This window comes from Cololabis saira, chromosome 4 (genome assembly GCF_033807715.1).
Source record: "Cololabis saira isolate AMF1-May2022 chromosome 4, fColSai1.1, whole genome shotgun sequence".
Lineage (NCBI taxonomy): Eukaryota > Metazoa > Chordata > Actinopteri > Beloniformes > Belonidae > Cololabis > Cololabis saira.
Genome location: NC_084590.1, coordinates 43,254,820 through 43,279,494, shown reverse-complemented (window position 1 = coordinate 43,279,494; position 24,675 = coordinate 43,254,820). Strand labels below are relative to the sequence as shown.

Below are 24,675 nucleotides of genomic sequence, written 5' to 3'. Positions count from 1 at the left end.
CATCAGAAATACCGGTTCTGCCTGGAAGGATGTAAACACCGGACCCCAGGTGCATAGAAGTGCCTCATGCTGCAGGGAGGCGTCATTCTGTCTCCTGCTGGTCTCTTTATAAAGTGGGTTTAAGAATTCCTGTCCCGCTCTAAAGTTCTGGTCAAAGTTTAAAGTTTAGCCCAGTGGAGCCCGACAGAACCGGACAGGACCATAAAGAAGACTGTGATGCGTTTACTTGTCTGGTGAAACTGGTGTCTTGTTGCTTGAAGCCATTGAACAAATTAGGAAACTAATATTTTCTACATGTTGCCCCCCCCAGCTTGAGCGTGCACCCCGACATGGTTACCATAGCAACGGGGCAAGTGGCTGGAAACTCTAAAGATGGAAAGGTGCAGTGAGCCACACTTTTTCCTCTTTCCATCTCTTTTTCTTAAAGGTTTCTGTGAAAAGTAAAGTTTTAGAGCAGAAATAAAAGTGAATGTTTGAATGTTCGTCCCACGTCTGCGTTAGTTTTTTGTTTTAATCCTGATCTCCTCTCCCTGCAGCTGCTGGCGCCGCACGTCCGGGTCTGGGACTCGGTGAGCCTCAACACGCTGCACGTGCTCGGCATGGGCGTGTTCGACAGAGCCGTCACCTGCGTGTCCTTCTCCAAGTCGGTGAGCGGCGTCCCAGCATGCACTGGGGGGGGGGGGGTTGGGTCCCGGTCAGAGGTGTCAAGTAACTAAGTACAAATACCTTGTTACCTTACTTAAGTAGAAATTTTGGTTATCTATACTTCACTGGAGTAATTATTTTTCGACTTTTTACTTTTACTCCTTACATTTTCATGCAATTATCTGTACCTTTTACTCCTTACATTTTAAAAACAGCCTTGTTACTCTATTTCATTTCGGCCTTTAAAAAAAACTATCCAGTTAAATTGCTCCGTCCGGATAGAGTGAATTTGGTTGTGGTTGTTTCAGATGTTCTTGTCCAGTTTTGTTCTTACATCCGTTCCCTCAGATTCCTGCAACTAAACTTGGATGTACATTCCAATAAAGGTTAGGATAAATGATAACATGCCTCTGAAGTTTGACTTTTTGCACCATTACAATACTTATAGGCAACTAGTCATCATATCTCCTGCTCTCTGAAACACATGTTAATGCTCAATAGTACACATATATGGTTCTTTAATATATTGACATTATACTAAGATACATTCATTTTCAATGGCTTTTGTCCTTAATGGCTTTTTTCCCCCTTACATTACTTTTACTTTTATACTTTAAGTAGTTTTGAAACCAGTACTTTTATACTTTTACTTGAGTAAAAAACTTGAGTTGATACTTCAACTTCTACAGGAGTATTTTTAAACTCTAGTATCTATACTTCTAGCTGAGTAATGAATGTGAATACTTTTGCCACCTCTAGTCCCGGTTCACGAAGGCCGTCTCTCTGTCCTCGTTTCAGAACGGCGGCAGCTTCCTGTGCGCCGTGGACGACGCCAACGACCACATCCTGTCGGTGTGGAACTGGCAGAAGGAGAAGCAGCTGGCGGACGTGAAGGTACGCCGGCCTCGCCGGCCTCGGTGGTATCGGGTCACTGATCCGGTGCAGCAGCTGAAACTGACCGTGTGTCCTGTCGCCGCAGTGCTCCAACGAGTCGGTGCTGGGCGCCGTGTTCCACCCCATGGACGCCAACCTGATCGTCACCTGCGGGAAATCTCACCTCAACTTCTGGACCGTGGAGGGAAACACGCTTACCAAGAAGCAGGGCGTGTTCGAGGTAAAGTTGCTTTTGTCAGTGAAAATTATGACCAAATATTGTCGTCAACGAACCTTTATCACCTGAGGAAAACGAGACACAACGAAAATGCTCGTCATGTGACGATAACGATAATTAAATATATAAAGCAATATCGTAGAGGAATAAAAACCAGACTAAAATGTAGATTACAAAATAAAAACTCTGCTAAAATGTGTCTTCATTTTCGTTGACCAAAACGAGATGAAATGTTCTACCAAAGATCCTTAATGTCCATGTTTTCAGTAGTTTCTCTGGTTTAGTTCTGCTGGTGACGTTAGTCCTCAATCCCAGTCGCTGCAGCGGGGAATCAGATCCAGAAGATGCAGCTGCAGAGTTAGAGGCTGATGCCGTTAACGCAGAGCTCTAGGTTCACGTCAATTAAAAACAAAGTTACATAGAGAAACGCAGGGATCTGCTCTGGAAAAAGAAGAAGAACCATCTTTGGATACACTTTCCTACATAGACGTGGAAAAGAAAACCCAATGTGTCGTTGAAAAAGAAAAAGATGGGGAGAAATTAGGAAAAGTAAATATGTTGTAAACTCAAATTAGAGTCTTCTGTATCTAGAATGAATGTATTCTTGAGTCTATAAGGTAACAATAATATAATAATAAGATAATCTTGTTTGAATTGTAAAATGGGTTTGGCTAAATCTTTGACTAAAATGGTCCTGAACAAAAATAAGACTAAAATACTCAGACTTTTAGTCGACTGAAACTCGACACGACTAAAAGGAGAATGAACGTGACTAAAACTAATAAAAACTAAAATGATAGCTTGACCCAAAGACTAGACTAGAACTAAGATTGAAACAGGCTGACAGAAACAACACTAGAACCCTGACTGGACCCGGCGGAGCTCGGTGGCGTTAACCCCGTCCTTCGTTCTCCATCCTCCTCCAGAAACACGAGAAGCCCAAGTACGTGCTGTGCGTGGCGTTCGCTGAGAACGGGGACACCATCACGGGAGACTCCAGCGGGAACATCTACGTCTGGGCCAGAGGTACGGTTTACCCGGTGTTCTGCCAATCCTTGCTACCTGCCGAGAAATGCTACTTTGTGGTTCTGCGCACGCGCACAGTGGATTTTCAAAGTTTGATTGCTACGCCAATCATTTCTTGCATGATGTAAAATGGATAATATGGGATGTTGAGTATTTGATCCTAGGGCTGGGGATCGATTCAAATGTCAAGAATCGATTCGATTCCGATTCTTAAGATTCAGAATCGATTATCAAGATTTGATTTGATTCGATTCCGATATTGATTTGGGTTAGTGTTATTAAAACTGTTTTTTGAGCTGTTGCATGAATTATATGACTGTAGTTATGCAAAATATTACTACTAGTATTATATTGAGATTAAACAGCAAGTATTGGCAGCTAATGATGCTGTAAGGACCAATCAGCTCCCAGAATGCTGATAGAACTGCTTTCAGAAACATCATGTGGGTCAGAATTACCAAACAGATCCAGGGAGGAAACAGAGACGGATGAAATCGGTCTTATTTTTTCCCACATTCTGTTTTTATTTGTTCCATTTTCGGTCTATTTTGGTTTTTAATTTTTGAGCATTTGGTTTTTAGCATTATTTGCAAATGTAACCCCAAGACAGTATATAAAGGAATGAAATATAGACAATTTATGCAATTATAACCTAACACTTTAATGTTTTCATACCTTTAAACATATTTAAAGGCAAAAACATGGCACCAGTTATTCTCGTGTCCAACAAAACATTCCTTTTTTGGGGATAAACAAAAAAATAACCAAAAGTTGTAATGTAATGATGAAAAAAAAAAAATACATGAATAAATAAAAGGAAAAAAAATCGATCTTTAGACATATGAATCGATTTTTAGGAATTAATATGAGAATCGATTTAGAATTGGGAAATCGATTTTTTTCAACACAGGCCTATTTGATCCTTCAAAATACACGACCCATGACATGAATTAAAACACAGTAAAATTGTAGCTCTACAAAGGTAGAAAACCATTAGGTAGCATTTTTTTGTCCAAGCTCACGGACCAGTGGAGCTCCGTCACTGACACCAGTTAAATGTCTCTGCAGGCGGGAGCCGCATCAGCCAGGCGGTGCCGGCCGCCCACGAGGGCGGCGTCTTCTCCGTCTGCGTCCTGAAGGACGGCACCCTGGTGTCGGGGGGCGGGAAGGACCGCAAGGTGGTTCTGTGGGACCACAACTACAAGAGACAGGCCGAGATGGAGGTGAGGCGCCGCCGTCCTGGACCAGTGACATCCGGTCATATTGTTTAAACTGTGTTTTGTGATTAATAAGCACGTTTTTAATGATTTTGCATTGGATCGATGTAGCAAAATAAAATAAAGACCATCCAGCTCCTCAAACATCAGTTACGTGTTTCACATGAGCAGAGTTCAGGTAAAAACATTTAATTCAGGTAAAAACATTTCGTTCAGGTAGAAACATTTAGTTCAGGTAAAAACATTTAGTTCAGGTAAAAACATTTAGTTCACGTGAAAACATTTAGTTCAGGTAAAAACAGCAGTCAAATCAGCAAAAATGTCTTTTTTCCAGATAAAATATATTAATTCCTGATAAAATAAGTGTGTTAGTCTACAGCTCTGCTCATGTGTGCATGTGAATGAGTGTACGTTTGTGTGTTCTTTGGGAATCCCGGTCTGTGATTGGACGCTGCCTCGGCGTCGCCGCTGCTCATTTGCATAATGTTGAGATTCTCTCAACTTCAAATTGAAGCTCCATCGCCTCTCGCAGCTTCCATAGACGATGAATGGCCGCCGGACCCCCTAGAACAGGGGTGTCAAATGTGCGGCCCGAGAGAGGTTTTCATGCGGCCCGCGAGAAGTTTCCAACGCAAAAACACTAAATGTTAATTTACTAAAAAGAAAGGCATAAATAATTGAAATGCAGCATATCCGATAATATATTTCTTCTACAAATCCATCGTAATTCCACGAAGGCAGTTTTCGACATTTTTTTTAGTTTTCTAGAATGCATTTGCCGATTTTATTTCTTCGTAGACGGTCGTTTATTTTTATTAAATGACTACTATTATATATTTTCGCAGGAAACATATCACTGCTAAAAAAGATGATAGAAGATATTTATTCGGAGAATTTCAGTTTTGAATACGAGGATAGTGACAAAGTAAAACGGTTAAAAGAGAAGTGCTGACTTTTTCGGCACACTAGCGTAAATATTTTTAATTTTAAAAAATAAATACACTTAATTGTACTAGAAAAATCTCTAAATCACAAAGAAACACTCTGGGATGTAATAAGAAAGATTTTGCTTTTAATTAAATTTCTTATAAAAAAGCTAAATATTAAAAAAACATACTTGTTTCTGTTTATCTTTGTAAAATGATATTAAAAGTATCTTATAATTTGAAAAAAAACGAGATATTTCAAGAAAAGATCCTGAAGAAATATATTTTACATAATTAGAGTGTAAACAAAGTGCATATTTCCTTTAAAACTAACTAAACTGATATTGGATTAGATAACAATAGTAAAAAAAAAATAGAATTAGAAAAAAAAATTTTCGCACCGTTTTTGTTATTTTGAGCGTGCGGCCCGCGAGAAAAAGATTGGTCAAATCCAGCCCGCCAAGCAAAATGAGTTTGACACCCCTGCCCTAGACGCTTTGGGTGTGAATGTGAAACCCAGGTGTGTGATGGGACCCGGTCTGTGTGTGATGTGATGTCTGTGTTCCTCCAGGTGGGCGACTCGCTGGGCCCGGTCCGGGCTCTGACCGAGGGGAAACCCGGAGAACTCTTTGTGGGAACCACCAAGAACGCCATCGTCCGAGCCGCCTTCCCCGACACCCTGGTCCCCATCGTGCAGGTTCTGTTCCGTCCGGCTCTACGCCGCTCGTTCTTCCAGCCGTTGCCGTGGTAACGGGGTGCTGACCTACGCCTGTGTCCGCAGGGCCACACGGACGAGCTCTGGGGGCTGGACGTCCATCCCTCCGCGCAGCAGTTCGTCAGCTGCTCGCAGGACAAGCAGGTCCACCTGTGGGACACCGGCAGCCACCAGCCGGTCTGGAGCAAGACCATCGAGGTGAGGGGGGGACGGGGGACCGGGGGGAGGGGGGGGTACCCATCAGCTGTGCTGAAATACCTGCGTCCAGGGGCGTCAATTGGGTACGGCAGCCGCCACACCTTGGCTTCAGGGGAAAATGTAAATGTTTTTTTTTTTTTTTTAATACATTTATGGTATTACTCTTAATATTAAGTCTATTTATATTGATTATTCTATTATTTAATACATATAAAATAACTACAAATTTATATCAGAACAACATGATGGACTTCACTAGGTCAAGGGTCTGCAACCTGTGGCTCTTCATCCTCATTGTAGCGGCTCCCTTTGGCTTTGAAAAAAACCCCGAACATAAATAAATTATATTTCTGAATTCATTTTTAGTCATATTATTAGTTTATTTTGTTGGGCAGTTATCTTGGAGTTTGAGTTAATACCATCTAATTTTAAAAGAACTATTTATAATTTCTATATTTATTTTTAAAGTTGCTAAGTTGCAGCTACATTTTGTATTTATATTAAAGTGGGGTATTTTTTTATTTTACTTTTACATATATATACACTGAAATAGGCCTACAGTTCACAGTTTAATTTATTTCAAAGTACGCCTACAAAGGCACACTGCTTAAGGTAAGATATCAAATCACCCTACCCTCTTATAAATCTGTATAAATCTTATAATAAATCTTATGTAAATCTTATAAATCTTTACTTTTTTTACTCTCTCTTTCTCTCTTCTGCTTCCTCCCTCTCCTTTTTGCATTTGGACTAACTGTTTTAAGTTAAACTGGGATGTCCACGTTGATATTGTTGCACTGACATAGTGAATGAAGTGAACAGAAATGAGTTAAATTGCGTTTGTCAGATACGCTTTTTCTGCTCTCTAAAAGCTGATTTATGGTTCCGCGTTACACCGACGCAGAGCCTACGGCGTAGGTTCTGCGTCGATTTAACGCAGAACCATAATTCAGGATTCTTGACCACACAGATAAGCTACATAGCAGACTTCTGTGACTCGTAACCTTGCCATACCTTAGCTTTGACTGAATTGACGCCACTGCCTGCGTCTGTTCCAGGATCCCGGGAGGTCTGCAGGGTTCCACCCCAGCGGGGCGGTTCTGGCCGTCGGCACCATGACTGGAAGGTGGGCTCGGCCTCCGGGTCCTGACGGTCCTGAAGGTCCTGGGAGCCGTTTCTGGCAGTGTGATGTCATCACCTGATTATTGCTGCTCTGGGCTTCCCGTCCTGATGTTTCAAACCCATCATTTCTCAGTTTCTTTATTTTAATCCACCGTAAATGCAACTTTAGGGATTAAAGTTACCGTATTTTGCGGACCATTAGGTGCACCGCATTATAAGGCGCGATATCAATGAGTGGGTCTATGCTCATACATAATAAGGTGCATGATAAAACAATATAAAGTGAAACAAAACAGTCAGCTAAGTCGAACTTTATTCAACTCCGAATATCGTTCAGTTGTAACTAAAACAAAAAAATAAACTCACATTTTAAATAATTTGTCTTCCATGAATCCACCATTAAAAAGTGCAGGAGGTAAGAGTCGTACTACATCCTGTTCTCTGATTGGTTCATCGTTGCCAGCGGTAGCAGACACCTGAAGTTACTGTGAGGTTGGAACAATGTTGTATTCCAACATTTGATTATAATTAAATTATTATACAGATTTGAAAACTGTGTTTACCTAACGTTGACGTCTACAGTAATTACAGTAACATGGACTAGATGTTGGATAATTGTTGCTTGCAGCGCCTCATAATTAGTTATCTAACGTTGTCTGACGTTGCAAACCGTGTCCAACCATGGACCAACTTTAACGTGTCTGAACGGTCCAACCATCAGTCGAGTCACTAAAACATGTGACAGATTTTTAAGCTCAGTGTTCCACATAAAACTGGTTTGAGGTCAGTAGGAACAACAAGATTCATACATGGGGAAACCGGATTATGGGACGCACTGCAGGTTTTTCAGAAGAATTAAGGATTTTAAGTGCGATTTACAGAAAATGCAGTATTTCAAATCATTGATATCTTCAGTTGTTTGACCCATGGCATCATAACAGCTGCTTTAAAGCACCGCTGACTCCGTATTAAGTGTTAAACTGGTTCTGGTGTCATTGGCACCACAGAACCGAGAGGCAGTCCAGCAGAACTGCTCCATCCTTGTTCAGGCAACATAAACTCATTTTAAGTGCCTTATAGTGCGGAAAATACGGTATTATAAATGTTATAACTGACCTCAGGTTGCCAGGTTTTGTTCAATAATGTGTTTTTTACGGGTTCTGGACTTTATGTTATTCTGGGGAAGATATAACACAGGTGTTGAATGTGGTTAAAAAATAATTTAAAAGAATAAAAACATGGTTTGAGGTAAATAAATTATCACTGAATCTTGAAAAAACAAACTTAAATTAATAGAGTAAGGGAAACCAAGTTTTTGGGTGTCATGCTGGATGAGAATTTGAATTGGAAATCACATACAGTATACATTATACAAAGATAAAAATGTCAAAAACAATTACTCTGTTACACAAAGTAAAGGATTCATTGGACAACAAAGCATTGTACATTTTATATAACACTCTGATTGTTTCATATCTGACCTACTGTGTTGAAGTTTGGGGAAATGCCTGTAAAACATATATATTCAGTCAATTTTCATTCTGCAAAAAAGAGCCATAAGAATAATCAGTAGAAAACAATATAGAGATCCAACAAATCCATTATTCCTTCAGTTACAATTGTTGAAATTTCATGAATTAGTAGACTATAGTATTCTGCAAATTATGTTTAAAGCTCATAAAAAAACTTTACCAATCAACATTCAGGAAAGTGTAACTTAGTATACCTTAATAAGTACAACTTAAAAGGAACAGAGATTTAAAAAAAAAAAAACAAGATTCAGGGCTAAATTGATGGAACGTTGTTTCTGTGAAAGGAATCAGTTTATGGAACAATCTGAATAAAGAAAACAAAGAATCCAAATCAAACATTACATTCAAAAGAACAATTAAAGCCTGTATGTTAAGTAAATATAATGAAATATGTTAGTTAAGTTTGATTGACATACCCATAGACGGCGGTAATTTTATTTTATTTTAGTTTTTTATTTACTTGTTATTTGTGAATTTATTTCTAAGAAAAAGGGGCAGATTAGATAAGATTCTTCTTCTTTCTGCTCCCCTTTCATTCACAATTTATGAACATTTGTATTTGTATTTGTATTGAATTGAATTGTTTGTTTTATTTTTGGAATGAAATAAAGAATAAAATGAAACATGAAATGAACTTGGCGCCCCGTCCCCCTGACGCGTGGTTGTGTTGCAGATGGCTGGTGCTGGACACCGACACCCGGGACCTGGTCTCCATGCACACGGACGGGAACGAGATCATCTCCAACGTGAAGTACTCGCCAGGTAAGCCGGCGCGGCCGGTGCCGAGCCGGTTTCTGTAACCCCCCTCCCCTCCTGCTAACGCTCAGCTCCCCTGCAGATGGAAACTTCCTGGCGGTGGCGTCCCACGACAACTTCGTCTACATCTACGCCGTGACGGAGGGCGGCCGCAAGTACAGCCGCTCGGGGAAGTGTGTGGTAAGTGGAGCGGATCTGAAGGACGGACCGGGTCTGGTCCGGGTATGGACCGCTGCTGACTAGGGCTGGGGATCGATTCAAATGTCAAGAATCGATTCGATTTCGATTCCGATTCTTAAGATTCAGAATCGATTATCAAGATTTGATTCGATTCCATTCGATTCCGATATTGATTTGGGTTAGTGTTATTAAAACTGTTTTTTGCATGAATTATATGACTGTAGTTCTGCAACATATTACTACTAGTATTATATTGAGATTCAACAGCAAGTATTGGCAGCTAATGATGCTGTAAGGACCAATCAGCTCCCAGAATGCTGATAGAACTGCTTTCAGAAACATCGTGTGTGTCAGAATTACCAAACAGATCCAGGGAGGAAACAGAGACGGATGAAATCGGTTTTAATTTTTCCCACATTCCGCTTTTATTTGTTCCATTTTCGGTTTATTTTGTTTTTTTTATTTTTGAGAATTTGTTTTTTAGCATTTTTTGCAAATGTAACCCCAAGACAGTATATAAACTAATGAAATATAGACAATTTATGCAATTATAACCTAACACTTTAATGTTTTCATACCTTTAAACCTATTTAAATGCAAAAACATGGCACCAGTTATTCTCATGTCCAATAAAACATTCCTTTTTTGGGGATAAACAAAAAAATAACCAAAAGTTGTAATGTAATGATGAAAAAAAATAATAATACATAAATAAATAAAAGAAAAATTAACCCCCCCCCCAAAAAAAAAATAAATAAAAAATCTATCTTTAGACATATGAATCGATCTTCAGGAATTAATATGAGAATCGATTTAGAATTGGGAAATCGATTTTTTTCAACACAGGCCTACTGCTGACAGTCTTGTCTCCTCCTCCTCATCCTCTTCCTCTTCAGGGCCACTCCAGCTTCGTCACCCACCTGGACTGGTCCTCGGACAGCCAGTACCTCGTCACCAACTCAGGGGACTACGAGATCCTCTTCTGTGGGTCCTCGCCTCTCGCTTGGTTCTGGATCTGGGAAGCTCGCGTCACATGACCTTTGACCCGACGGTGTGTCTCTCTTCCAGGGGAGGCGTCCAGCGGGAAACACGTCACCAGCATGGACGCGGTGCGGAACCTGGACTGGGCCAGCTCCACCTGCACGCTGAGCTTCAGCACCTTCGGTACGAACGTCCTCAGATGTCTGTGGTTGCTTCAGACGGAGACATTTGAGACGATGGTTATTTTCTTCACGGACAGCGAAACTCAAACGGTCCTGTGGTCTTAGACGGGGAAAACGTCCCCGGCCGTCGCTCTCAGCAGCTTTCAGTCAAACTCCTCCTCATGATTGACCGTTCGTCAAGCCCCGCCTCCGTTGCTACTAGGGCTGGGGATCGATTCAAATGTCAAGAATCGATTCGATTCCGATTCTTAAGATTCAGAATCGATTATCAAGATTTGATTCGATCCGATTCTGATATTGATTTGGGTTAGTGTTATTAAAACTGTTTTTTGAGCTGTTGCATAAATTATATGACTGTATTTATGCAAAATATTACTACTAGTATTATATTGAGATTCAACAGCAAGTATTGGCAGCTAATGATGCTGTAAGGACCAATCAGCTCCCAGAATGCTGATAGAACTGCTTTCAGAAACATCGTGTGTGTCAGAATTACCAAACAGATCCAGGGAGGAAACAGAGACGGATGAAATCGGTTTTAATTTTTCCCACATTCCGCTTTTATTTGTTCCATTTTCGGTTTATTTTGTTTTTTTTATTTTTGAGAATTTGTTTTTTAGCATTTTTTGCAAATGTAACCCCAAGACAGTATATAAACTAATGAAATATAGACAATTTATGCAATTATAACCTAACACTTTAATGTTTTCATACCTTTAAACCTATTTAAATGCAAAAACATGGCACCAGTTATTCTCATGTCCAATAAAACATTCCTTTTTTGGGGATAAACAAAAAAATAACCAAAAGTTGTAATGTAATGATGAAAAAAAATAATAATACATAAATAAATAAAAGAAAAATTAACCCCCCCCCCAAAAAAAAAATAAATAAAAAATCTATCTTTAGACATATGAATCGATCTTCAGGAATTAATATGAGAATCGATTTAGAATTGGGAAATCGATTTTTTTCAACACAGGCCTACTGCTGACAGTCTTGTCTCCTCCTCCTCATCCTCTTCCTCTTCAGGGCCACTCCAGCTTCGTCACCCACCTGGACTGGTCCTCGGACAGCCAGTACCTCGTCACCAACTCAGGGGACTACGAGATCCTCTTCTGTGGGTCCTCGCCTCTCGCTTGGTTCTGGATCTGGGAAGCTCGCGTCACATGACCTTTGACCCGACGGTGTGTCTCTCTTCCAGGGGAGGCGTCCAGCGGGAAACACGTCACCAGCATGGACGCGGTGCGGAACCTGGACTGGGCCAGCTCCACCTGCACGCTGAGCTTCAGCACCTTCGGTACGAACGTCCTCAGATGTCTGTGGTTGCTTCAGACGGAGACATTTGAGACGATGGTTATTTTCTTCACGGACAGCGAAACTCAAACGGTCCTGTGGTCTTAGACGGGGAAAACGTCCCCGGCCGTCGCTCTCAGCAGCTTTCAGTCAAACTCCTCCTCATGATTGACCGTTCGTCAAGCCCCGCCTCCGTTGCTACTAGGGCTGGGGATCGATTCAAATGTCAAGAATCGATTCGATTCCGATTCTTAAGATTCAGAATCGATTATCAAGATTTGATTCGATCCGATTCTGATATTGATTTGGGTTAGTGTTATTAAAACTGTTTTTTGAGCTGTTGCATAAATTATATGACTGTATTTATGCAAAATATTACTACTAGTATTATATTGAGATTCAACAGCAAGTATTGGCAGCTAATGATGCTGTAAGGACCAATCAGCTCCCAGAATGCTGATAGAACTGCTTTAGGAAACATCGTCAGAATTACGGATGAAATCGGTTCGATTTTTTTCCCACATTCCATTTTTATTTGTTCCATTTTCGGTCTATTTTAGTTTTGAATTTTTGAGCATTTGGTTTTTAGCATTTTTTGCAAATGTAACCCCAAGACAGTATATAAAGTAATGAAATATAGACAATTTATGCAATTATAACCTAACACTTTAATGTTTTCATACCTTTAAACATATTTAAAGGCAAAAACATGGCACCAGTTATTCTCGTGTCCAACAAAACATTACTTTTTTGGGGATAAACAAAAAAATAACCAAAACTTGTAATGATGAAAAAAAAAAAATACATAAATAAATAAAAGACATTTTTTTTTTTTTAAATCGATCTTTAGACATATGAATCGATTTTTAGGAATAAATATGAGAATCGATTTAGAATTGGGAAATCGATTTTTTTCAACACAGGCCTAGTTGCTACGTCGGACTAAACTGTCATCTCTCCCGTACACTTCCATTGTAAAAACTGGGTTTTACATCACTTTATTACCAATTATTGTACCAAAGAAAATCAACAGCAACTAGATATAAATAAAAAGTACTTCAGGTACCGTAGAGTTAAAAAAAACTGAGGTTTTTGGCCGAAAACGAGATCTTTTGATGAGTTTAGCTGATAACACGGTGGAAGATGCGGCCGTTCACGTAGCTTTATCCTAATTAACCGTTGCTTTTGGGATGAAATGTATTCCTGAGATTCTCTCCGGGTAGCGGGTGTCACTTTTTAACCATTTTAAGATAAACAAATAAAACGCTTTCGCAGTTGTAGCTACGTGTTGTAGCTGCTGCCGAGCCGACTTTGTTTTGGAATTTCTGACAGTTTGGGGATAAAAAATATGCTGCACCCTCATGACACTACAAGTGCTCCTTTTTACTAATACAAAGTTTAAAAAAAACAAGTGATTTACATTTTGATACAAGGCAAGTAAAAACGACTTTTTTCCATTGATGTGAACGAGAGAGAGAGAGAGATGGCTGTTTGGTCCAACCGGATATTCAGATTCTTCTGATTGGTCAGTCAGGGACCAATCAGAAGGCTCACAAAGGGTCAGTTAGTGGCGTTCCTGCGTTCTGCTGCAGGTTTACGTCTCTTCAGGACCTCAACACTGTTAAAACACATCATCCTGTCGATTAACGTCTATTTTAGTGTGATTTAATCTCTGTTGTTGATTAAATAAGCAAACTTGTGGCTTTAGATGTTGCTAAGTGTCACCTCAACTAACAAAGATGCAAATTTATCAGCAGTAGGTTAGTTTTATAATGTTTTATGCTGAAGTAGAGTTAGTGGTTATCTCACGTCCGTCTGCTCCGTCCCTGATGATCAGTTAGGCATCAAGGCTTAAGGCCAATACTCTTCAATGACACCCTGGTGGTGATGAGCAGCATCCTAATGTTCAGACCCTGCAGGTGGATGCCCAGAGGGGTGGGGAGCAGTTGCCTTGGCAACGCAGGGATAGGCCCCATTTGTCCTTTTTTTAAAGGAACTTTGCACGAAAGAAAGTTTGTATTTTTGGCTCAGAGGCTCCCCCTAGTGGTCTGGAGGTTGAGCAGCTTTTACAATACTGCCCGTCATCTGTGGATCGGCCGTGGGCTGCAGGTCGGCTGCAGGTCGGCTGTACCCAGTTGTTGCTAAAGACAACCGGGACAGGAGTTCAAAGTCACTTTGGGTCATTTTCTATCTGACTGTAGGGACGGGAGTCCACCAGAGCTGGACGACACTTCTTAAGTCATCAAAGACTCCAAATGAACTGGAACCTGATATTTTAAAACAACATCTGCATGGTGTTGCTTTAAAGGGGACCTATTATGGCATCTAATACCTATTTTAAACAGGCCTTGAATGTTTTAAAAACAAGCTTTTGATTGTTTTTGCTAAATAAATTAGAAATTCAGTCTCTGAGCCATGTCTTTATCTTCCCAGTCTCTAACCTCATTATCTATGCAGGATTCTGAGTGGGCGGGGCTATGATAATGAGGCTCTGTGCTGATTGGCTGCCTGAATGACGCGATACACCGCTACGAAAAAATGGCGGAAGCTCCGGCCGGCGGAGTTAGTTGTGGGCGTGGTTTCACGCATCAGAGGCCAATCTATGGAAATTGCATTTTCGTAGAAGCCACATCACACTGGACGGCTCATCATTTCAACTTTTTTTCTCAACATTTTGACTTTTTTTTCGACATTTCGACTTTCTTTCTCAACATTTGGACTTTTTTTCTCGACATTTGGACTTTTTTCTCGACATTTTGACTTTTTTCTTGACATTTTGACTTTTTTCTCGACATTTTGACTTGTTGTTGTTGTTCCGGCCAGAGTTAGTTGTTAGTGGTTTCACACATCGATCCGTCGTTACGTAACGACGGGAGCAGAATCTTTTTGGCTCGTAGATCCACATCACACTGGACGGCTCATCCGGGCGGCTGTACAAACACTGCAGAATTTGGTTGTTTCCTCCTTCTCTGAGTTGGCAGGCTGAGGGGAGACCACTTTATTTATGTTAAAGCAAGAGAAAACCTGGTTTTCATAATAGGTCCCCTTTAAATAGACCTCTTAACTTCGTGGTCGTACTTAACGAACCTTGTAGAGGAGAGAAGAGTGCACAAAAGCTCCTGAACCAACTCGTCTCATTTAAAACCTTTCTGAGGCTGATTTTCTTTCTTTTACCTGATCATGTTGTAACGGGTTAATATTCCCCTCCAGAAAAGCCCTGCGTGTTTCCTCAGACATCATTTATCTCTCCTGATGTTTCCCCCCGCTGTCTCCCAGGAATCTGGCCGGACGGCGCCGACGGCACCGACATCAACGCCGTGTGCAGGTCACCTGACGGAGCCCTGCTGGCCTCCGCCGACGACTTCGGCAAAGTGCACTTGTTCTCCTTCCCCTGCTGCCAGCCCAGGGTGAGTGCCCCCCCTACTAGGGCTGGGGATCCATTCAAATGTCAAGAATCGATTCGATTCCGATTCTTAAGATTCAGAATCGATTATCAAGATTTGGTTCGATTCGATTCCGATATTGATTTGGGTTAATGTTATTAAAACAGTTTTTGAGCTGTTGCATGAATTATATGACTGTAGTTATGCAAAATATTACTACTAGTATTATATTGAGATTAAACAGCAAGTATTGCAGCTAATGATGCTGTAAGGACCAATCAGCTCCCAGAATGCTGATAGAACTGCTTTCAGAAACATCATGTGGGTCAGAATTACCAAACAGATCCAGGGAGGAAACAGAGACGGATGAAATCGGTTTTATTTTTTCCCACATTCCGTTTTTATTTGTTCCATTTTCGGTCTATTTTGGTTTTTAATTTTTGAGCATTTGGTTTTTAGCATTTTTTGCAAATGTAACCCCAAGACAGTATATAAAGTAATGAAATATAGACAATTTATGCAATTATAACCTAACACTTTAATGTTTTCATACCTTTAAACATATTTAAAGGCAAAAACATGGCACCAGTTATTCTCGTGTCCAACAAAACATTCTTTTTTTGGGGATAAACAAAAAAATAACCAAAAGTTGTAATGTAATGATGAAAAAAAAAATACATAAATAAATAAAAGAGGAAAAAAAAAATCGATCTTTAGACATATGAATCGATTTTTAGGAATTAATATGAGAATCAATTTAGAATTGGGAAATCGATTTTTTTTTCAACAACAGGCCTACCCCCTACACCCACCCACGCTCACCCACAGCGCCGCCAACCCTCACTTTCACTAGGTGTTAATGAACGTGGCTCAGCGTTGGAGCGTCACTAAACTTTAATCTCTCCCAGGTGTTTGTTCTGCCTCACGGACACGTTTTAGTACTCGGATTTACTTTTACACGTTTTAGATTAGAGCCATCAACATAATTGTCCTAATCGTGCAAAACGGTTTCCACCCGTTGACTCCTGCGTGCTGCTCCTCCAAAATCTGAGTCCGGCCAGGGTGGCCGCGTCTTAAATTCCATTTTCCTAAAATAAGGCTTTTTAATTTCTTAAATCTCAATCCTAGGGTCTTAATTTTAGAGAGAATGTATCCAGTCATCATTGAAAAGTTTATTTCATCGTTTCGAGGTGAATCTGCTGCATAGGGTCTAAATCATTTGCCAGGTTGGACAAGTTTCAGCCCAATTGGGCTGAATAATATATATTTGGGCTGCTTTTCCTGGTTTTTACTAAATATTTATCAGAAATTATTAACAAAAAAGTTTCCATTACGGCAGAGAAAAGTAGAAACATACACAATAAACTCATTGATATTTGATTTCCTTTAATCTACTCCATTTAATGTAGTCTTTGTTTGGAGCCTGAACTTTTTTTGGCTATTTAGTGGTGTTGTGAAGCTTGAAATGTTCTGCATTTAATAATTTATGATTTTAACATAGAGAATGTCTGGTTCAGGCTGGTTTTTCATTATTTGGGCGGGTTTTACATCACGTTTGTGCTGGAACCTGTCAGCCAGATCTCGCAACCTTGACCTCAGCGCTGGATTAAATCTTACATTTTCTTTGAAAATGTTATTAAAAAGTCTTAAATGGACCTCTCTCCCACCTCTGCAGGCTCCAGAGGTGTCAAGTAACGAAGTACAAATACTTCGTTACCTTACTTAAGTAGAAATTTTGGTTATCTATACTTCACTGGAGTAATTATTTTTCAGACGACTTTTTACTTTTACTCCTTTCATTTTCAAGCAATTATCTGTACTTTTTACTCCTTACATTTTAAAAACAGCCTCGTTACTCTATTTCATTTTGGCCTTTTAAAAAAAACTATCCAGTTAAATTGCTCCATCCGGATAGAGTGAATTTGGTTGTGGTTGTTTCAGATGTTCTTGTCCAGTTTTGTTCTTACATCCGTTCCCTCAGATTCCTGCAACTAAACTTGGATGTACATTCCAATAAAGGTTAGGATAAATGATAACATGCCTCTGAAGTTTGACTTTTTGCACCATTACAATACTTATAGGCAACTAGTCATCATATCTGCTGCTCTCTGAAACATAAGTTAATGCTCAATAGTACACATATATGGTTCTTTAAAGGTATTGTGACATCATTTTTAACATGCTTTTAACACTATTAAAAGTCTTGGGCAACATCCCTCAAATGTGTCTAAAAGAGTGTAACAAGAAAAACTTCACTCTAGTACTCTTTTCCTGGCTTTTTATTACAGTGTTTTTTTGCGCAGTGAAAAACGCTTCCTTTCCCCCCTTTCCTGTCAATCATTGCTCCGCTCCTCCTCCCAACCTCCTCCTCCTCCAGCCATACGCTCACAGCGGCGTCGGAGCGACAGGCGAAGCATGCACGGAAAAGCAGGAGGGCGAACCACAGCAAACAATCATAAAAATAAAGGCATGCAAGCAGCACTGTCCCCTTATCTTAAGTCCAGTCAGTGGCCGCGGGTCTTCTTAGCAGTTTTCCTCCGGTGATTAGAACAAAAGAGGCGTGTTAAGCCTCATTTATGGTTCCGCGTTAAATCGACGCAGAGCCTACGCCGTAGGTTTCAGCGTACGGTACGCGTCGCCGCGTAACCCTACCCCGTAGGCTCTGCGTCGGTGTAACGCGGAACCATAAATCAGCCTTTATGGTGCGCTGGAGAGGAGAGGAGACAGGGGGCTGGGTGGAGGGGGCGGTGATTTAGCGGGTCGTTACGTAACGATCCGCCACCAAACCACATGCGCCGTTTTTGCACAGTTATGCGGAAATCCCAGAAAGCACACAATACACTGAATGTTAAAAGTTCGTTGTTTTTTGGGTGTAATTGATGTCAAGACACCCAACAAAACACAAAAAATCAAGAAAAATGTGTTTTTCATGTCACAATACCTTTAATATATTTGCATTATACTAAGATACATTCATTTTCAATGGCTTTTGTCCTTAATGGCTTTTTTCCCCCTTACATTACTTTTACTTTTATACTTTAAGTAGTTTTGAAACCAGTACTTTTATACTATTATTTTTAAACTCTAGTATGTATACTTCTACCTGAGTAATGAATGTGAATACTTTTGCCACCTCTGCAGGCTCCGAGTCACGAGTACGGCGGCCACAGCAGTCACGTGACCAACGTTGCCTTCCTGCACGACAGCAGCCGCCTGATCTCCACCGGCGGGAAGGACACCAGCATCCTGCAGTGGGCGGTGGTGTAGCCGTGCCCCCCGGCGGGTCTGGTCCCCCGTGGGCCGGGACCAGCACCCCGTGTGACCCCCCCCCCCCTCGCCTCGCCACGCCACTCCCCTGCCACCAGGTGGCAGCACCCGTCTGTGCCTACCGGAAGCTTCAAACGCCGCCCTCGTACCCCACACAGATCACGAGCATCACCGTAACGATTAGACCTCTGCAGGCCGTGACCTCATGATTCCTAGCGTTACTAATCGCCGTGCCTCAGCTTTATCAACCTTAACACCCTTTAATGGGAACCCCATGCCGTTTTAAATGCCAGGTTGGTGCTGCGTTTCAGCTCTTCATTCCCTCACCTCGTATCTTCACCAGTTCCCATTTATCCTACAGAGTACACTGAACGGGGGGGGGGGGGCACCAATTAACCATTAATGTCACAGAGGAGGTGTAGGGATGTGATGGATGCATGTTTGGGTCTGCAGAGCTGAAGCTTGGCCCCGACCCCTGGAGATCATGCACTCGTTTATCGCCTTTAGGCCTGATGCTCACTTGTGCAGGGGTATATAACAGAATGTAAACACAGAAAAGGGCGATAAGAGCTCGTGATGCATGCTTGGAGGAATCCTGAGCAGAGGGATCACCTACGGACCTGAGATGGACGGGGTTCACCATTTTAGCAGAGTAAATATTAACCCCCTCGCCTCGTTTCCCTTCACTTCTCAGTCCTCTAGTCTGATTTCTAACCTCCGTAGGTCCGGTTTGTTTGTGATTACTGCAACTGAAGCTAGTGTAACGATACCAAGTGTCTGTTTCATTTCACCCCCCCAGTCCGTGGCTGCAGTGTTTGATTGTACTACTGCTGTAACTGCGCTGCAGAGCCGCCAGAGGGCGCCAGAGAGCGACTGAGGCTGCGCTCCTCACGACGACGCTGTCAATGTTGCAAAAGGTCTCCAGAGTAAATATATATATACATATAAATATATGTATTATGCAGTATATCCGAGTGGCTGTGTTATTTTAATATTTAACTAAAACAGTAATGATGTTAATGTGGCACTTTTAGCACTCAGAGAGGTGATGTATGTGTTGTAGGTTGCTGCTTGAGCTGTGCTTTGTCTTCTTCTGTTTTGTTAATAAAGTTTTTTACCCATGTACTCTCATGGTGTCTACAGGTTTGACCAAGTTAAATTTAAGACTTGTTAACACCATTTACAAACAAAATTGAAGACCAGAAAGACTGTCATTAAGAAATCCAGCGCCAGATCTGACCTGTTCCAGCCCAAACGCGATGTAAAACCCACCGAAATAATGAAAAAACAGCCCAAATCATACATTCTCTATGTTAAAACTGTCAATTATTAAATGCAGAATAAATTTCTTCATTCGTCATCAGCAAATGAAGCCAAAAAAAGTTCAGGCTCCAAACAAAGACTACTATTAAATTGAGAAGATTAAAGCAAATAAAATGTAGTGAGTTTATTGTATAAGTTTCTACTTTTCTATACCATAATGGAAACGTTTTTGTTCATAATTTCTCCTAAATATTTAGTAAAAACCAGAAAAAGCAGCCCAAATTTGATCAAACCCGCTCAACCTGGCAACAAAGACGCCTCAGTCAAACAAGTGGTAAACGGATGTATTTCTCCTCAAAACGGTGAAATAAACCTTTCCCTTTTCAAAGTGTAAGAAAACTTTTCAATGATAACCAGATAAAATCCCTCTAAAATTAAGAACCTTGAATTAAAATTTAAGACAAATTAAGACATTTAAAGGCCTTATTTTAGGAAAATGGAATTTAAGACTTTTTAAGGACCCGCGGCCACTTTGACCCCCCCTTATATACCTGGCAGAGAATTGAGAAATATTTTCACAACAAACACATGGCTGAGTCATTTTTAAACATCCTGTTTTATTGTTTTACCCTCTATTTGAACAAGTACCGGTGCTCTCGGCCTGGACCGGATCCCAGGAGGACATTCCGCTGTGTCCTCGGTCCAAATGAGTCCTGTTGATTTTAAAGATTTCAGTTTGTTTTATTTGTTTTGTGCCACTTCATCACAACGGTGATCACTGTGTGCATACGTGCAGTCTGGTTTATCATCAGCCTCACATGATGCCAAGGGCCAGTCCCAATACTCCCACTACCCCTACTTTTCATCACTACCCCTAAATTTTGCGCGTTACCGTGAGGGTAGTGGTGTCCCAATTCCTCTTTTCACCTAGTGGTAGTGGCTTAAACGAGTGTTAGGGGGCATCAATCTAGCCCTTCAGAGATAGGGATTTCCGATGCTCACTAGCTGACCTAGGGCCAGAAAAATTTCCCAGAATGCTTTTCGTCGTCATTTGCGGACTGAATAAAATAAAAACATGGTGGACATTTCAAAAATGTGTTTTGATTACATTTGTAGCGAGAAATGTATATTTTACTTTCATAATATTCACTCAGTGAATGTACATAATCACAAGTCTTTTTTCAAACCTCGCCAGAATAAAGGCTGATTTATGGTTCTGCGTTACACCAACGCAGAGCCTACGGCGTAGGTTACGCAGCAACGCGCGCCGTACCTTACGCCGTATCCTACGCCGTAGGCTCTGCATCGATTTAACGCAGAACCATAAATCAGCTCCCGAGCCGGCAGGCAGTTTTCATTCCGAAATTTTCGGAGCAAATTTCTTAACAGGCGTAGCTACAACTGTTAGATTTCATCTATTAAACCAACATTTATCTTCCTAAATGATTTATTTCAGCCAGCGGTAATTCTCCACAGAGCTGCAGGTTTCTCCCCCGGGACGACGGCGCAGGTTGACCTGGCGATCACATCTGTACGTGACGTGCTGCTGCTGCTGCTGCTCCGGGCTCTTATCATCTCCGAAAACATGGGATAAAATTTCTTAACAGGCGTTATTTGGATAAACTGAGCCCAGGTTGGGGATCTTAACGGTTACTTTTACGCCTGAAAAAATATTAAAACTTAATAAAGTGGCATATTAACAGCACTACAGCTGAAATTAAAACAGCTTTTATCTCTCGGCTTCCTGATATTGTGTGACGTATGTGCAAACGTAACTAATACAAGCAAAATGTAGGGGTAGTGCTGAAAAGTAGGGGTAGTGGGAGTATTGGGACAGGGCCCTGGGAAGATTACAAGGGCCCTAAAATTTGTGGCTTGATTTTTAGGGGTACTGGTAGTGAGTAGGGAGTGTATTGGGATTGGACCAAAGTCACAGAAACAGCCAGTGAAGGAAGAACATCGCAGCAAAAGTCCGGTCCAGGTCACAACCCAACAAGCCAACAAGCTCAGGAAGATGGAGGTAAGAACGCCTCCCCCTCCCCCCTCAGTCTGAGCAGGTGAAGTTCTCCGGTTTCTGTTGTTCCTCCTCCATCCTCCGTATCGTTGGATCATGTCAACACGATTCCAGGAGCTTATTCTCGGCTCCGATCCGTCATGTAGGCCTACGGTGTTTTGGAAACATGGAGGACGGTGGTTCTTCTCTCAGGGCGTGTAGAAGAAATCCCCCGGGGAGCAAGCGACCCCTGACCCCGCTGACCTCGCTGACCCCTCTGACGTCAGGTAACCTGACGGCCCCCCAGCTCCCTACAGGTGACACCCTGGACAGGTCCGATGTTCACATGTCAGATCTGGTGGTCATATTCTCCAAAAAAGTTCTAAGTATTTTCTCAACTTTCTTCTTAAGTTTCTGCTTAAGAAAAAAACTTAAGAATAAATGGTATTCTTGAAATAAAAGTTCTCAAATTTGTTCTTGACTTTTTTTCTTAACTTTAAGACGACCTTGATCAACCTTGTCTTCTGTGAAAAGGTAAAGACTCTAATATCACCTTTTTCAACACATTTTAGACAAGTTTAGACTAGTAAGTCATAGTTTGAGGATATAGTTTGTAATTAATTACAGAAAGAGCCTGTTAACTGTTTGTTAGCATGTTAGTTAACGTGGTAGTTAATTATTATTAATTTTCCCCAATAGTATTTTTTTTCATCCACCATAACCTTGAAAAGTTCCTGCATCTCTTTTTCTCCTTTTCCATGTTTAGTGACTGACGGTTAAGACCAAACTACCTATAAATGTTGTTTGTTGGCGCGTGCAATGCAATGACATATTTTAAGAAGTTCTTAAGTAGGAAAAATAAGAAATTCGTAAGAAATGACAGTTCTTAAGACAGTTCTTAAGAAAATATTGAGGAATTTCACTTAAGAACTTTCTTATGAACTTCTTAATTTTAGATCTTAAGACATTTCTTAAGATCGTTCTTAAGAACATATTGGTGAATCCGGGCCCTGTGTGGTTTCGACGTCACGATACGGACCGATTTCCTATCTGTTGCCATGGCGACATGAAACGCTGTCAGGGTTTAATAGAACCAAGCATATTTTTTATTTTTTTAATTTACAGTTTTTTTTGTCAACTACAGGACTGTCTCATAAAATTAGATTATTGTGATAAAGTTCTTTATTTTCTGTAATGCAATTTAAAAAAAAAAAAAAAAAAAAAAAATGTCATACATTCTGGATTCATTACAAATCAACTGAAATATTGCAAGCCTTTTATTATTTTAACATTGCTGATTATGGCTTACAGCTTAAAATTAAGATTCCCAGAATATTCTAATTTTTTAAGATAGGATATTTGAGTTTTCTTAAGCTGTAAACCATGATCAGCAATATTGAAATAATAAAAGGCTTGCAATATTTCAGTTGATTTGTAATGAATCCAGAATGTATGACATTTTTGTTTTTGTAATTGCATTACAGAAAATCACAATATTCTAATTTTCTGAGACAGTCCTGTATAATTAGGGACGGAGGCACCGGGATAACTGCTGAGTAATCCAACCAGCCAGCCTGTTCGGTTCTGGACGAGACCTTGTTGGACGTCTGCTTGATGGGACAAATCTGAGAACCAAGGATTTGCCAAGCTCTCTGACAGACTTCAGGAAGTGTCTGACCCTTCAGAATCTAAACAGTAAAACCTTCGTCTATCGAGGGTGATCGGGAAAAATGCAGAAGTCTCATAAAATACACAAATGAAACCAAAGCAGTGATGGGAGGCGAGCCGTGAGAACGGAGAGTGGGCTCAGATGTTCTCATGTTCCCTGAGACGCTTAATAAAACAAGAGAAGGAAGGCCGAGGCAGCGGGGGGTCTCGGCCCCGAGGCCGAGCGGCTCCAGCACACGAACACGGGCTGTCTCCAGGGGTTTCTCTGACTTTACACCAACCACAGCGATGACATCCTCACCTGAATCACCAGCTATCCTCCCTACACCCTGCTGCACCTACAAAGATGCTCCGTCAGGTTTCATGCAGCAAACTCTGCTCACCAGCTCACGTTAAACACACTTTATTTTCTTCGCTGCCGGAGCCGTGTAAAGGAAGTCAACAAGTAAACTAAGATTATGTCATTACAAGGGGCTAGAAACAACAAGGACAAGTATAAAGAACAATAAACGTCTAAGTGGCACTGCCAATCCTCTAACTTCCAGGTTGAGGTTCATGCAGAACTGAGATCCGTTGCAGTTCCTCCACTGGCCGCTAGGGGCTGGCTGCACACACAAGTCAGTCCACTGACTCATGTTCCAATGCCCAACTTTAGAGCAGAAATAAACATGTTTACATCCTGGTTCAAACAACTACCATATTTTCCGCACTATAAGGCGCACTGCAGTATAAGGCGCACATTCAATGAATGGACAGAACAAATGAGTGCCTGGCCACTCTACGGAGCCCCTAAAGGGACTCAGATTTTTTTATATATATAATGAGGTTTACGCGCGCGCGCGTTTAAAACGACGCAGAGCCTACGCAGCGACGCGCACCTACGCCGTAGGCTGTGCGTCGATTTACGCAGAACCATAATTCAGGCTGTAGGCTCTGCGTTGGTGTAACGCGGAACCATAAATCAGCCTTAAAGGTTTCACGCGCGCACATAAAACTCATTATATATATAAAGAAAATCTGTGTCCCTTTAGGGGCTCCGTACCTCTTGGCCTCCACCTTCAAATCACACCACTTCTTTTTTTTCTGCAACAGATCTGTCCGTGGCACTCACAGCGTTTAGCGCAGCAACGACGTGCTGCCACTCACTCGCTTTATTTTATACTATTTATATACTTTTTCTACTTTTACTGTGACCACCAAATAATGTGGCTTTG

General features: G+C 41.1%; 1 protein-coding gene across 3 annotated transcripts in view; it reads left to right on the top strand.

The window, feature by feature from the left end:
* The window catches only part of eml2 (EMAP like 2), a 57,653-nt gene extending 37,991 nt beyond the window's left edge, over positions 1–19,662 (top strand). For 2 of the 3 annotated variants that reach the window (XR_009782505.1, XR_009782506.1), the window contains exons 7-23: positions 311–380; positions 537–647; positions 1,444–1,539; positions 1,625–1,759; positions 2,683–2,782; positions 3,851–4,005; positions 5,497–5,622; positions 5,707–5,838; positions 6,897–6,964; positions 9,166–9,254; positions 9,331–9,428; positions 10,325–10,412; positions 10,497–10,592; positions 11,624–11,711; positions 11,796–11,891; positions 15,164–15,294; positions 18,412–18,549. Coding sequence is in view for 1 of the 3 variants with exons in the window: in XM_061719861.1 (XP_061575845.1) it covers positions 311–380; positions 537–647; positions 1,444–1,539; positions 1,625–1,759; positions 2,683–2,782; positions 3,851–4,005; positions 5,497–5,622; positions 5,707–5,838; positions 6,897–6,964; positions 9,166–9,254; positions 9,331–9,428; positions 10,325–10,412; positions 10,497–10,592; positions 15,164–15,294; positions 18,412–18,537 (1,621 nt within the window). In the remaining 2 variants the exon portion in view is untranslated. Of the gene's footprint in view, positions 1–310; positions 381–536; positions 648–1,443; positions 1,540–1,624; positions 1,760–2,682; positions 2,783–3,850; positions 4,006–5,496; positions 5,623–5,706; positions 5,839–6,896; positions 6,965–9,165; positions 9,255–9,330; positions 9,429–10,324; positions 10,413–10,496; positions 10,593–11,623; positions 11,712–11,795; positions 11,892–15,163; positions 15,295–18,411 lie in introns of all 3 variants that reach the window. The other variant, XM_061719861.1, reaches the window with a different exon arrangement.
* Positions 19,663–24,675: the final 5,013 nt, after the last annotated feature.